This window comes from Perognathus longimembris, chromosome 1 (genome assembly GCF_023159225.1).
Source record: "Perognathus longimembris pacificus isolate PPM17 chromosome 1, ASM2315922v1, whole genome shotgun sequence".
Taxonomy (NCBI): Eukaryota; Metazoa; Chordata; class Mammalia; order Rodentia; family Heteromyidae; genus Perognathus; species Perognathus longimembris.
The window spans coordinates 29,035,787-29,049,644 of NC_063161.1; the positions used below are offsets into that span (position 1 = coordinate 29,035,787).

The window sequence follows — 13,858 nt, forward strand, 5'->3', positions numbered from 1 at the left end:
ATTTAAACTAAAATTGCTTTTTTTTTTTTTTTTTTTCCCTTCCTGGGCCTTGGACTCAGGGCCTGAGCACTGTCCCTGGCTTCTTTTTGCTCAAGGCTAGCACTCTGCCACTTGAGCCACAGCGCCACTTCTGGCCGTTTTCCATATATGTGGTGCTGGGGAATCGTACCCAAGGCTTCATGTATATGAGGCAAGCACTCTTGCCACTAGGCCATATTCCCAGCCCCTAAAATTGCCTATTTTATAGGCATACAAAAGCATCTTTTTAGCTAAGAAAGAAATCTGAGAATAGGAAACCAGAACACTTTAGAGAACAGTTTTTAAAGAAAACAGAATTGGGACTTTCTTCCCATGCAAAATTTTAAGCTGAAGATAGCATCACTACTGTTAAAAAAAAAAAAAAAAGCACAAATGTTAGGGGAGGAGGGCCAGGAGGAGAAAACTGAGAGAAAATAAAAGAAGAGGTGACACTATTCAAAAAGAAATGTCCTCATCACCTGACTTATGTAAGTATAACCCCTCTGTATATCACCTGTACAACTATTTTAAAAAGCATAAATGAATATGAAGTGTCTGTGCACATACGTGTGTGTATTTGTGTATGTGTGTGGGAAGAGAGAGAAAGAATCTGACCTTCTCTGCTAATTTTCTCATTTATCAGGGTGATTTGTATAACATCTTTACACAATTGTCAACATAAAGTACATAACTGCTTCAAAAATGTCAAGGCTTTATTATAAACAAACCTAAAGGATGTAAACATTATGTTAGGAGAAAACTCAGGTCTTACCTGCATAAAAGTTCCTGAATTGTTTCTGTAGTAAACAGAATAGTATTGTATAATTCCATTTGGTTTTGAAGGAGGTGTCCAAAAGAGAATTATTGATGAGGAACTGAGATTCACATAATGAACATCTTTGGGAGGATCACTTGGTGCTGAAGACCAAACAGAAGAATGAAGAACTAGGCTTGTTAGACATTAGTCATGTCCAAGGTACTTAAGTTTTACCTATAACTTTGATAAGTTAAAGTGGTAATAACTGATTTTCAAAATAACTCATGTTAGGAATATCTATTTACGTGTCATAAATGAAAATGAAATCCATAATATTTTGTGCCCTCTCACTTACATTCTATAAGAGAAAAACCACAGAGAAGACATGGATTTCTTATTATAAAATATCCTGGCTCAAGATATGTCCACTGATCTAGATTTATAAACAACAAACAAAATCATAACAAGTTTCCAATGTTACACGTGTCACATCAAATCCCAGTGTAGCTTAGACTGTCAAAACTGAATACTAAAGATCAAAGGGAAACCAAGAGCTGACTTCGTACATTTTATTTTCTTTCATTTAACCTACACATGAAATGATTATTATAGGTTAAGTAAATACTGAGCAGAGTACATTTGCAAATATCAATTAATTTAATCCTCGTAATGACCTTGTGAAGTAGATTGTCTGTTGTTTCAGCACCATGGATGAAAACTTGAATCACAGACATTTCCTAGCTTTACCAACTTTGCATCCAATCAATGATGAACATTAGGGTAAAAATACCTTTTGACATTGATTATATTCTTCTGGTCAGAACATTCATGAGATTGGATTGCCTCAGTAAGAACTCACCTCCCTCTGGTGTTCTGAAGGTAATGATACTGCTCCTTGTTTTCCCATCACCAAATCTGGTACTACCTGTTACATAGGCACTGTAGTCAACATTATAGTCCAAATCTGAAAACTCTAATGATGTCTCAGTTACATTAATAGTTTTTAATGATGATTTATCCCTGAGAGAGAGAGAGAGAGAGAGAGAGAGAGAGAGAGAGAGAGAGAGAGAGAGAGAGAGAGAGAGAGTGCTATCAGTATAATGGACTTTTAAATTAAAAAAATACCATCATGTACTTTTTGAGTCCTGGTAAGTATATTTAAAGTAAGCAACATTCACATGCAGAAGTTTATCCATCTAGATTAAATGGTCAAGTTGTCACTTATCCTGAAATAATGAAAATGGTGAATTTTAGAATACTACAGCTAATTCACTTGATTTGCTTTCAAGTACATTCAATAATTCAGCCAAGTATTAGCAAGGTGTTCATTTTTACAGCTTATTTTACAGGTTTTATGACTCTTTCAGTGTTTAATATTGTCAACTTGATCAGATTAAGAAGCATTTAGGAATTAGTGACACACCTGTTTGTGTATCTGTAAGGATTAACTGAGTAGGAAAGATTAACTAGGAGGGAAGACCCATTATCCCCTAAGGGAAAGAGAGAAGAAACAACCAACACAGGAGTCTCTCTCTGCCTCCAAGCTGCCATGAGGTGAGCACTAGATCATAAAGAAAATTCCACAGCCCAATAGTAGTGCTTATTTTTTTTGCGTCACCAACTTTTTGTTCATAAATTGTTCCATGTATTAGAACAGCATCAAGTTCATTGTAAATAGCAATTACCTATAAAGATTTTTGTTTGTTTGCTTTTGTTGGTAATGGTTCTTGAACTTAATACTTTCCCTTAGTTTTCACAACTCAAGGACAGTGCTCTACCATTTGAGCCACAGCTTCATTTCAGGACGTTTGGTTGCTCGTTGAGGATACAAGTTTCATCGATTTTGCTGTCCCGGCTGGCTTCAAACAGTGATCCTCAACTCTCAGGATAGCAATGTGAGCCTCCACTGCTCAGCAGAAATCTTAAGTAACAAAACCACGTCGAAAGACATACAGATTTCTGAATATGCATACTTTCTCAGACAAGAGCTTTTGGGAGGTCACAGTCCTAGTTTGCATTTTCACCCTTTGATATTTTATTCTAATTTGGTACATATATCCTTGTCTATTTCCATGAATTTATTTCTTTAAAAAAAATTTGGGAGGCCGGGGAAAAATGAGGGAGGAGGTAACAAGTTGAACTAGAAATGTATACACTGCCTTACATATGGAACTCTAACCCCTCTGTACTTCACTTTGACAATAAAGGGAAAAAATAGGTAGTAAAAAATTGTCTTTGGGCTGGGAATATGGCCTAGTGGCAAGAGTGTGTTTGCCCTGTATACATGAAGCCTTGGGTTTGATTTCCCAGCACCACATATATAGAAAACGGCCAGAAGTGGTGCTGTGGCTTAAGAAATAGAGTGCCTAGTCTTGTGCAAAAAGAAGCGAAGGACAAGCTCAGGCCCTAAGTCCAAGGCCCAGGTCTGGCCAAAAAAAAAAAAATGCCTTTATTAAAAAGGTAATGGGCAGGGGGGTTACAATTACATAACTAAGGTGATGATTACATTTGGACAATGTTGCCCTATCCTTCATTTTCCTCCCACTTACCTTTCCCTATTCCCCTCCCCACTCCCCAGATGTAAGGTTTATATCCAACTTAAGTGAGTATCATTGTTTTATTAGGTCATCTTTTGACCTATGGTTTTTGTGATTCCCTTCCCCTTTCCCTGGTAAAATAATAGCTTATATAAGGCACAAGGTGCAGAAAATTTAGAGCAATGAAAGGGAAAAAAAAGACTAAAGATAAAAAAATAAAGAATACAAATAAAAAATAAAGTACAGTACATATTAAGAACCTCTTGTTTCCACATCTTGGGGTTCATTTTTGGGACACTTCATTATATATAGACCTATGTATTAAACAACTGGGTTGTTTAGATTCCCTGTTGTAGATATCATAGACATAGTTCTTCCATATAAGGGAAACCATGCAACCTACTTTTCTTTGGGTTTGGCTTACTTCACTTAATATAATTTTTTCCAGGTCTTTCCATTTCCTTATGAATAGGGGCAATGCCATTCTTTCTGATGGAGGCATAGAACTCCATTGTACCACAACTTGTTCATTCATCTACTGAGGGGCATCTAGGTTGGTTCCATATCTTCACTACGGTAAATAATGCTACAATTAATATGGTTGGGCTGGTAACTTTAGTATGGACTTGTTTGTGGACATTTGGGTACATCTGTGGGCATTTGAAACTGCTGGATCATAGGGGAGCTCTACGTTTAGTCTTTTGCGGAACCGCCATACTACTTTTCAGAGTAGTGGTGCCGATTTGCATCCAAATAGGGCAAGAAGTATAACTCTCCCTCTTTGAAGAAGACATGATCCTGTATTTAAAGAACCCTATAGAGAACCTATAGAGGTTGGACAAATGGGACTGCATCAAACTGCAGAGCTTCTGCATGGAAAAGGACATAGCTCGCAAGAGAAACAGAAAGCCCACAGACTGGGAGAAGATCTTCACAGGCCATTCAACGGACAAAGGCCTCATCTCTAAAATATATGCAGAACTAAAAAAATTACCTTCCTCCAAAACAAAACCGCAAAGAACCAATAGCCCGCTCATCAAGTGGAATAAAGACCTACAAAGAGACTTCTCTGATGAGGAAATGAGAATGGCCAAGAGACATATGAAAAAGTGCTCTACATCACTGGCCATAAAGGAAATGCAAATCAAAACAGCAACCGTGTATACTGGTATTAGAACTAGGAAATTGAAAGGGAATACCAAAATTGAGAGACACAGGGTAAAAAAAGACAAACAACTACAAAAGCAATGCTTGCAAAACTGTTTGGTGTAAGTGAACTGAACACCTCAGGGGGGGGGAAGGGAAAGTGGGAGGAGGGAGGGGGGTATGAGGGACAAGGTAACAAACAGTACAAGAAATGTATCCAATGCCTAACATATGAAACTGTAACCTCTCTGTACACCAATTTGATAATAAAAATTTGAAAAAAAAAGAACCCTATAGATTCTAATCCAAAATTAATTGAGCTATCCAAAACTTCAGCAAAGTAGCAGAGTACAAAATCAATCCACAAAAATCAGTGGTTTTTCTACATGCCAACAATGAGAAAGGAGAAGTTGAAATTAGGAAAGCAACCCCTTTTGCAATAACCTCAAAAAAAAAAAATTAAATACCTGGAAATCAACCAAAGAAGTAAAAACCTCTACAATGAAAACTTCAAATATCCAAAAAAGGAAATTAAAGCAGATCTAAGGAATTCAAAAAGCCTTCCATGCTCCTGGATCAGGAGGATCAACATCATGGAAATGGCAATATTGCCAAAGGCTATATATAAATTCAATACAATACCCATCAAGATCCCAACTTCTTTCTTTACCAAAATAGCAGAAGCAATCCAAAGATTCATATGGAACAGTAAAAGAACCTGAATAGCAAAAACAATCCTTAGCAGAAAGAACAGTGCTGGAAGAATATCAATACCAAACTTTAAACTGAATTACAAAGCTAGAAGAAAAAAATATCTTGGTATTGGCAAAAGAACAGGCCTGTAGACCAATGAATAGAACTGAAGACCCAGAAATGAACTCACACACCTATGGCCACCTAATATTTGATAAGGCAGCAAAAAAAAAATATAATGGAAGAAGAATAGCCTTTTCAACAAATGGTGCTAGCAGAATTGGGAAAAAGTGTGTAGAACATTAAAGTTAGATCCTTACATATCACCTTGAGCCAGAATCAATTCCAAATGGATCAAGATAAAAACAAATACCCTTAAAACATTGGAAGAAGGAATAGGAGAAACACTAGGGCTCCTTGGCCCAGGTCAAAACTTTCTCAATAAAGACCCACAAACATAGCAAATCAAAAACAAAAAAAAAACTTGGACAAATGGAATTGCATTAAACTTTAGGGCTTCTGCATGGCAAAGGACATAGCTTGCAAGATACATGGAAAGCCCACAGACTGGGAGAAGGTCTTCACTGACCATACAACAGACAAGGGCCTCATATCTAAAATATACCTACAGCTCAAGAAATTAAATACTCCAAAAACAAACCTCCAGAGAAACAGCCATCCCATCAACAAGTGGGCGAAAGACTTAAAATGAGACTTCTCTGAAAAGGAAATAAAAATAGCCAAGACATACATGAAGAAAGGCTCACCATCCCTGGCCATAAAAGAAATACAAATCAAAACAACATTGACACACCCCAGTTAGAATGGCCATTCTCAAGAAATCTAACAATAGATGCTGGCAAGGATGCGTCCAAAGGGGAACACAACCATGAACTTATTTCTCTACCAGTATTAATAAATATTCTAAATAATCCAGTTTAATCTTTCTATTTACTAAATACCAACCATTCAAATAAAGAATGCCAACATTCATTTAGTTGGTTCTTTATCAAATTATTTTCCTCCTACAAACTAATATTGTTCAATGACTTTCCTATACTTGATTGTGTGTATATATTCATAATGATGCAGGAAATAGCACCAGACCAACAAGGCATAAAAGGCTGCAAGTTCACCATGATGTTCTAGAATCTCAGAGACACTCAGAGTCTTAGTAGAATATTCATTTGTCGTTACTATTTTCATCTTATCATTTGTCAGGCTAATATCATTTGGTTTGGCTATGTTGTTTGTTTACCCCCTATGAAATGGATAAATTGAGCCCAGTGCTGGTGGCTGACATCTGTAATCCTAGCTACTCAGAAGGCTGAGATCTGAGGATTCTGGTTCAAAGTCAGCCAGGGAAGGAAAGGCTTCGTGACTCTTATCTCCAATTAACCATTAGAAAATTGGAAGTGAAGCTGTGGTTCAAAGTGGTAGAGCGCTAGCCTTCAGTGAAAAAGCTCAGCGGCAGCACCTAAGCCCTAACTTCAAGCCACAGGACTGACCAAAGCTAAAAAAAAAAAAAAAAAAAAAAAGGAAACATTAAAAAAAATGAAAGGAGCACTCACCAAAGAGATGAAAGAAAAGGAATTTCACATATTGACAATTGTGACAAAGGATGCAAATGACAATAATTTACTAAGTGCTGGAAGCAGAAAGCTCAAGTAATAAAAATGTCAAGACAACCATGTGAGTGTTCAGTAGAGAAATGAAGCTGGTCTGTCTGCTGTAAATGATGTGAGGGAAGTTACAGGGTTTGAGGACAGAGAAGACTACTGGGGATAATTTAAGAGAACAAAAGAGAAAACTGACCAAATAGTAAAACAATTGCCTGGTACAAAGTTAAGTGAAATGAGATAAATAAAGATTTGAATGTACAGTAGATTCTTTTTCATTTCTTCAATGAATACCAAAAATCTAAAATATAACTGTGTGGTCATAGGACCATAATGGTGAAAAAGACACAGCCTCTGGTTTCAAAGGATTTACTGTTATCAAGTTACATGACTTCATTCCAGTAGGGTTCAGAAATTTGAGTAAATACCTTCAGAAACTGAACTGTTTGATTAATACCAAGTAATTGCCCCTTTTGCTATACAGCTTATTACCTATTAAGATTTTTCTATTTCCTTGAAAGTATCTGTTGTACCTTCATGGGAATTTGTAATTTTATCCAAGTGTTGTAATTTTATTTTAAAGTCGTTGAAAATATCCTATTATCTTTTTTATTTTAAGTGTCTGTAGTTATGTTACCTTTTCCCACTTCTAACTTTAAATTGTGCTATTCCTCTTGATTCTGGTTATATCTTCCTGATTCATTTCTAGCTCAATGTTTCCTTATATTTTAAATATTTTATTTTAAAATAGGGAAAATTAAAATTTTGAGTTGAACATTGCCAGCACTGGTGGCTCATACCTGTAATCCTAACTACCCAGTGGGCTGAGATCTGAGAATTCTGGTTCAAAGCCAGCCTCAGCAGAAAAAACTTTGTGACTCATCTCCAATTAACCACCAGAAAACCAGTAGGGGTGCTTTTGCTCAAAAGAAAGAGCTATAGCCTTCAGCAAAAAGAACTCAATGACAGCGCTCAGGCCTCATAATGTTCAAGTTCCACCACTGACAAAAATAAATAAAAATTGAACATCAATCTTCCTTCAAAAAACCATGAATGGATATAGGATAAATGGAGAGGAACCAGAGGCAAACTATTAAGGGAGTGGTAATGTAGCTCTACTTTTAAAGTATTCATTAGCATTATTTTCACCTGTTGTAAGTTGTAATTTAAAATTCATAACTTAACTTAGAGATGGAATTTAAATTATTTATAATTATATACATTATTTGTAATGATAATTGCTACATAATCAGTAGTGCTTTTTTCCACATTTGTTAGATTTTCCACTCTTACATAAATGGAGAAAAACAGGATAACAACTGATACTTCAAATTATTATCCATTAAATACTGGAACACAATTTTTACTAGGAAGAAGACTCATAGTGAGTCAATAAAAACAATAAGGTATAATAATGAATCAGCAACATTAGCCTAAATTAAACTGCATTGAACTGAATGAAAGGTTGACAATTACTCAGCAGATTTTGATTAGTAGAATTTTCAAAACCATTTTCTGTTAGAAAACTAGGAAGCTTATAGGTTCCATAGGTATAATCACCAAATTAATCATAGGAATGAAAGCAACTTTTTACGTATTTAACCAAGAAGTATGAAAGATAACTTCTCCTTCCTAAATTTGACAAATGTACCAAAGATTTTTTAAAAATGTTCTCTAAAAAGGCATAGGTGATTTCAGAGTTCTTAATGTGCAGCAAACCTTAGTAAGCAATCAGGGGTTGATTGTTAATTCACAAGGGATTTGAAGAAATGTCAGAAATATAGAAAATGTAAGAAAATACTGAAATCAAAGTTCTTCAGGAAATTCTGCACCCTTTGAGTCTTATGTAAACTTTTTTCTTTCATCCTTTCTTCAGGAGTTCAAAATGACTAATCACCACACTCATTTCTTCTAAGAACTTCAAAGAATGTGTCTGTAATTTCATTTCTCAAAGAGTGATAGTGAGTGCTTGATACTGTAACCAACTGATGCCAACCTTAGTTCCCTCTGTAAAAAAATTTATCAATCTTTCTTAATCTGACATTTAGAATAGTGCTATTTTTAGATATCACTACACAGCACAAGTTATCTGCATTTTAATTATTTCAGAAAACTATCTGAAGTATTATTTATGAAATGTTGGAGCTCTCTAGATTTGCTTATAATTTTAGCCCTTGGATAGGCAGATATTCTGAAAGGGCATATGTACAATGTCTTTCATCTTCACACTGTGAAAACACCTGCATTTAATTGTATCCTTTGGAGAAATTCTTGTGGGATTTTTTTCCAATGCTGTTTCTACACAGCACACAAACTGATCATCTAATCCTTTGTACTAATATTGTCAGTTCAAACATTATAAAATGTTTGGAATTTCAATATATGCTCCCTGTTCTTAAAGCTTCAGCTCTGTAACCTTCAGAAAATCCTTAATCTCACTAAAATTCTATTTCTACAATTATAAAATGGGGATACTATGTAGATACTATTCTCTTCATAGTATTTAAGCAAATATAAGAACAAAGGAAACATATGACAGAAATATTTGTTCCAGAGTAGTGCTACATTGTCTATAACCTATTATGTCATTTTTCTGGGCATTTCATTGCCCATTCCTGAAAATAGCCTAATCAAACCCAGGTTTTTGCACTTTAAGAATATGTAAACAGAACTATGAAATTAAGGGTCAATATCACAAGATTCAAACATGTACAATAAATGACTAACATGCTTATGTTTGAACTGGGTACGGTGGGATCCAGCAGAAAACAAAGACCACATGTTCCATCTAAAAAGATAGTCCCCTCTATTCCCAGATTTTTACCATGGGGCATAGGACAACATATTCTGATATTTGCAAGGAACAAAAAGTCATTGTTAAATGCTGATAACAAATTCAGAATTAGTGAAGTATTGGTAGTGCCAGCAAACAATGGGTGGCTCATGGTGCCATCTCAATCTCAGAGTGGAGTAGTAGATAGTAAGAGAGAGCTAAGAGAGAACTTTGACCATCCCAGCAGTAAACTCACAGTTGAAAATCACCCTTACAAAAGTTCTCCATCTTCCAGTTTGTTTCCTTCTTCCTCCCAACATAGCCTAGTATTCCATTCTCTAGTGTGACCTTTCAACCCCTCAAAAGTTATGCTGCCTTCAATATTTCCTGTACTGTGGTCAATGATATGCTCTCTGACTCATTGATCTAATCTTTACAGCTTGCATTCCAAATAAGAAGGCAATGTAAAAAATCTGAAAACATACTAAGCAAAAGGAAAGAAATGTACATATCACCCGATATGGAAGAAATAGTTTCAGTTAATGTTCATAGAGTTCAGAGTTCATAAGCTTTGTGGGGTAGAATGATGATGTTCATCATTGTGAAGGTTAAAATGTGTACTATAAAATTTATGTAGTTAATCTCAATAAAAAAAAAGAAATCTGAAATCATTCTGTCACATCCTGGCTATTGATCTGCATTATATTCTCTAACCTGGAGGAACCTGGGAGACATTGTTGTTGTTGGTCATGGGGCTTGAACTCAGGCACTGTCCCTGAGTTCTTTTGCTCAAGGCTAATGCTCTATCACTTTGAGCCACAGTGCCAACTCCACTTTTTGAGTGGTTAATTGGAGGTGTCTCATGGGAATTATTTTGCCCAGGCTGGCTTTTTTTCTTTCATCTGCATATTCTATTGTTTTTTTTCTTCATTTCTTTATTGTCAGAGTGATGTACATGGGAGTTACAGTTACATATGTAAGGTAGTGGGGCTGGGAATATGGCCTAGTGGCAAGAGTGCTTGCCTCATATACATGAAGCCCTGGGTTCAATTCTCCAGCACCACATATACAGAAAACGGCCAGAAGTGGCGCTGTGGCTCAAGTCATAGAGTGATAGCCTCGAGCAAAAATAAGCCAGGGACAGTGCTCAGGCCCTGAGTCCAAGCCAAACTTGTTACCCCTTCCGTACTGACTTTGAACTGCAATCCTCAGATCTCAGTCTCTGAACAGGAAGGATTACAGGCCTGAGCCACCAGTATGGAGCTTCCCGTAGGCCATTGTTAATAGTGGAAATAATAAAGAAAACTGGAAGAAACAAGATGAAGTAGACTTTCTAACATATGGAAGGCTATGTTCCATGGCAACCTTTTATGTTCCCAGGGAAATTTTTGATGAGTAACATATATCAAAGAGCTACATTAGAAATGTTTTTACTTCCTAACATATTGTAAAAATACTGATAATTCTTTCCCAAGTACATATTTGATCACAAATAAGTCTATAATCACTTTGTGGTTCTACATATTTTGTAGCTCCCCACAGAGGTTAATATACATGTGTTAACCTTTGTGATTCAGAATAACTTCTTATATACATTAAGGAATCTGAGAAACATTTCAACGCATGATTTGGAGATAAGTTAGGATAGCTATTGAGCTATCCACTGATGTGCATTTACCCAAACAATTACAAACCAATGTACAGTAAAGCCACCAGCACAAACATACTTATTGTGACATTATTCAGCATAGCCAAGGTATAGAATAAGTCCAGAGGAATAAATCAAGAAAATGTTGTGTGTGTGTGTGTGTGTGTGTGTGTGTCTGTCTGTCTGTCTGTCTGCATGGGTACACAATAGAATTTCATTCATCAATTAGAAAGAATGATAGACTAGAAAGGCCCGGGGGAAAATTATGCTAAGTGAAGTAGGTCAAGCATACAGAAACAACAGATGCTTGTGTTCCTTTATGTGTCAAAGCTAGATTTAGCTTGTGAAATATAAGTAAATACATTGGGTGATATGCAAGTGTATACAGGTGTATTAACTGAAATATGGTACATTCAAGGGAGAACTCAAACAGTATAATTCCTTAGAAATGCAAATTCATAATTTAGCAAAATAAAGCACCAAGAAAAGGTACTGGGAGGAGGTGGGAGATGTCAAGGAGGAAGGGATGGAAAAAATGAAGAGGAGAAGAGAGGAAGAATGAAGTCAAGAACCCAATGTATATCCTACAAAATTAGTAAGAGTGAGGTAGGAGGTGAGTAGGGAAGAGATTTTTTAAAGTGCTAAAAGGGGTGATATTGATCAAGATAAATTATATTTCTAAACTCTTCTGTTAAATGGCAGTTACATTGTACAACTACTTCAAGAATATATATGTATGTATTTATATATATATCATATGATGTAAAAATCCAAGTTGAATGCAAGTATCTGATAAGTGAATTACTCTTATATGACATTACTAGAACATCATATCACAATTCAAATTTTATTAAGTGAATCAATATACAATGTCCCACTAAAAATCAAATTTCCTTCAGTTGCCCTCATATTATAAGAACTGTGTGTCATTTAATGACATAAGACTTATCAGTATAACTGAGGGGAAAATGGTACCATACCCTCTTGATAGATGAACAAAGTTACTTCAGAAGGAGAACTTCAGAAGGAAATTTTATTTTAAAGTACAGTGGCTTAAAATTAATTTCTGAACATATCATCTACAACCCAAATGTGGCTAATACAGCAGTGAAAATAAAATGAATACACGTTCTTCTTCGTGAATTATTCTATAGAGTAATATTCATAACAAAGGGGAATGTCAGCCAGTGCAATAACCTGCATTTTGAAAATACACTGAAAAGAATATGTACATCCAGAGCATGCTTTATAGAATGCCATATTATTGAAACAACTAAAATAATGGAAACAAAGTTTTAAGTGGAATAAAGACCCTGAAACAGAAATCTCGCTAATAAGAGCTACCATTTGTTCACTCTTCTTACAGAAATGAACACATAATGGAATGGCAAAGTCAGTATTCAATCCCATTTCTCATCAATTTAAATCCCAAGATTTCTTATCAGTTTCCAAAACCACATTGTGATATCATCCTGTGTCCTCAATCAGAGCAAGAAAATTATGTGAAAGCAAACTTCCTAAGTCCTACCCATTAACAGACTAGGGTTGAGGGAAAAACTGAAAATATCCATCTACCTGAATGCCAAGACATATATGAAAGCCAATGCATTATCATATAAGTCCTTGGTTAGATCAAGGATCTAGAATAGATATATATTTTTTAAAGTTTTAAATACAAAAAGTGTGACTGCAAATCAGGGACAGAATTTTTTTTTAAGCCAGATTAGAAAGACCACAAATACCACGTACTTGATACTGCATCATCTCACTTTGAGAAGCTTCCCTTGTACCTAAAATCTATCATTAAGAAAAGAAAGGTCTAAGTGGTGCTGTGGCTCAAGTGGTAGAGTGCTAGCATTGAGCTGAAGACTTCAGGGACAGGACTCAGGCCCAGAGTTCAAGTCCAACAAGCAACAAAAGAAAGAAAGAAAGAAAGAAAGAAAGAAAGAAAGAAAGAAAGAAAGAAAGAAAGAAAGAAAGAAAGAAAGAAAGAAAGAAGAAAGAAAGAAAGAAAGAAAGAAAGAAAGAAAGAAAGAAAGAAAGAAAGAAAGAAAGAAGAAAGGAAGGAAGGAAGGAAGGAAGGAAGGAAGGAAGGAAGGAAGGAAGGAAGGAAGGAAGGGAGAAAGAGAGAAAGAGAAAGAGAAAGAAAGAAAGAAAGGAAGGAAGGAAGGAAGGAAGGAAGGAAGGAAGGAAGGAAGGAAGGAAGGAAGGAAGGAAGGAAGGAAGGAAGGAAGGAAGGAAAAGAAAAAAAAAGGTCTTGAGGTCTTGAGATAATGAGAGGAAATACACATAGGAGCTGGGCACCTGTGGCTCATATAACACTAGCTAATCAAAAGGCTCAGACTCGTAGGACCTTCAATTCAAAGTCAGCCAAGGCAAAAATGTCTATGAGACTCCATCTCCAAAGTAACTAGCAAAAAGACATTCAACAGAAATGGCTCAGGTGATAGAGAACAAGCCAAGCAAGCGAAAGAACCTCAATTCAAACTCGGATACCAAGGAAAAACATGGGAAGTGGAACTTTGAATTAATTGAAGATATTGAACTAAACCCAGAGATCTGAAGCAAAAATGAGTTATTTAAGGAAGTATCTTCACAATCCAACCATTGTCATAAAAGAGCACAAAGAACAACTTACCGAAACTAAGTCATGTCTTACATAGCATC

The 13,858-nt window shown here is 35.8% G+C and overlaps 1 protein-coding gene across 1 annotated transcript in view; it reads right to left on the reverse strand.

Moving 5' to 3' along the window:
• The window catches only part of Ptprq (protein tyrosine phosphatase receptor type Q), a 203,626-nt gene that overhangs the window by 107,970 nt on the left and 81,798 nt on the right, over window positions 1-13,858 (reverse strand). The window contains exons 19-20 of the mRNA XM_048358989.1: window positions 1,635-1,795; window positions 791-936 (exon numbers count right to left, since the gene is read on the reverse strand). Coding sequence (XP_048214946.1) covers window positions 791-936; window positions 1,635-1,795 — 307 coding nt within the window. The remainder of the gene's footprint in view (window positions 1-790; window positions 937-1,634; window positions 1,796-13,858) is intronic.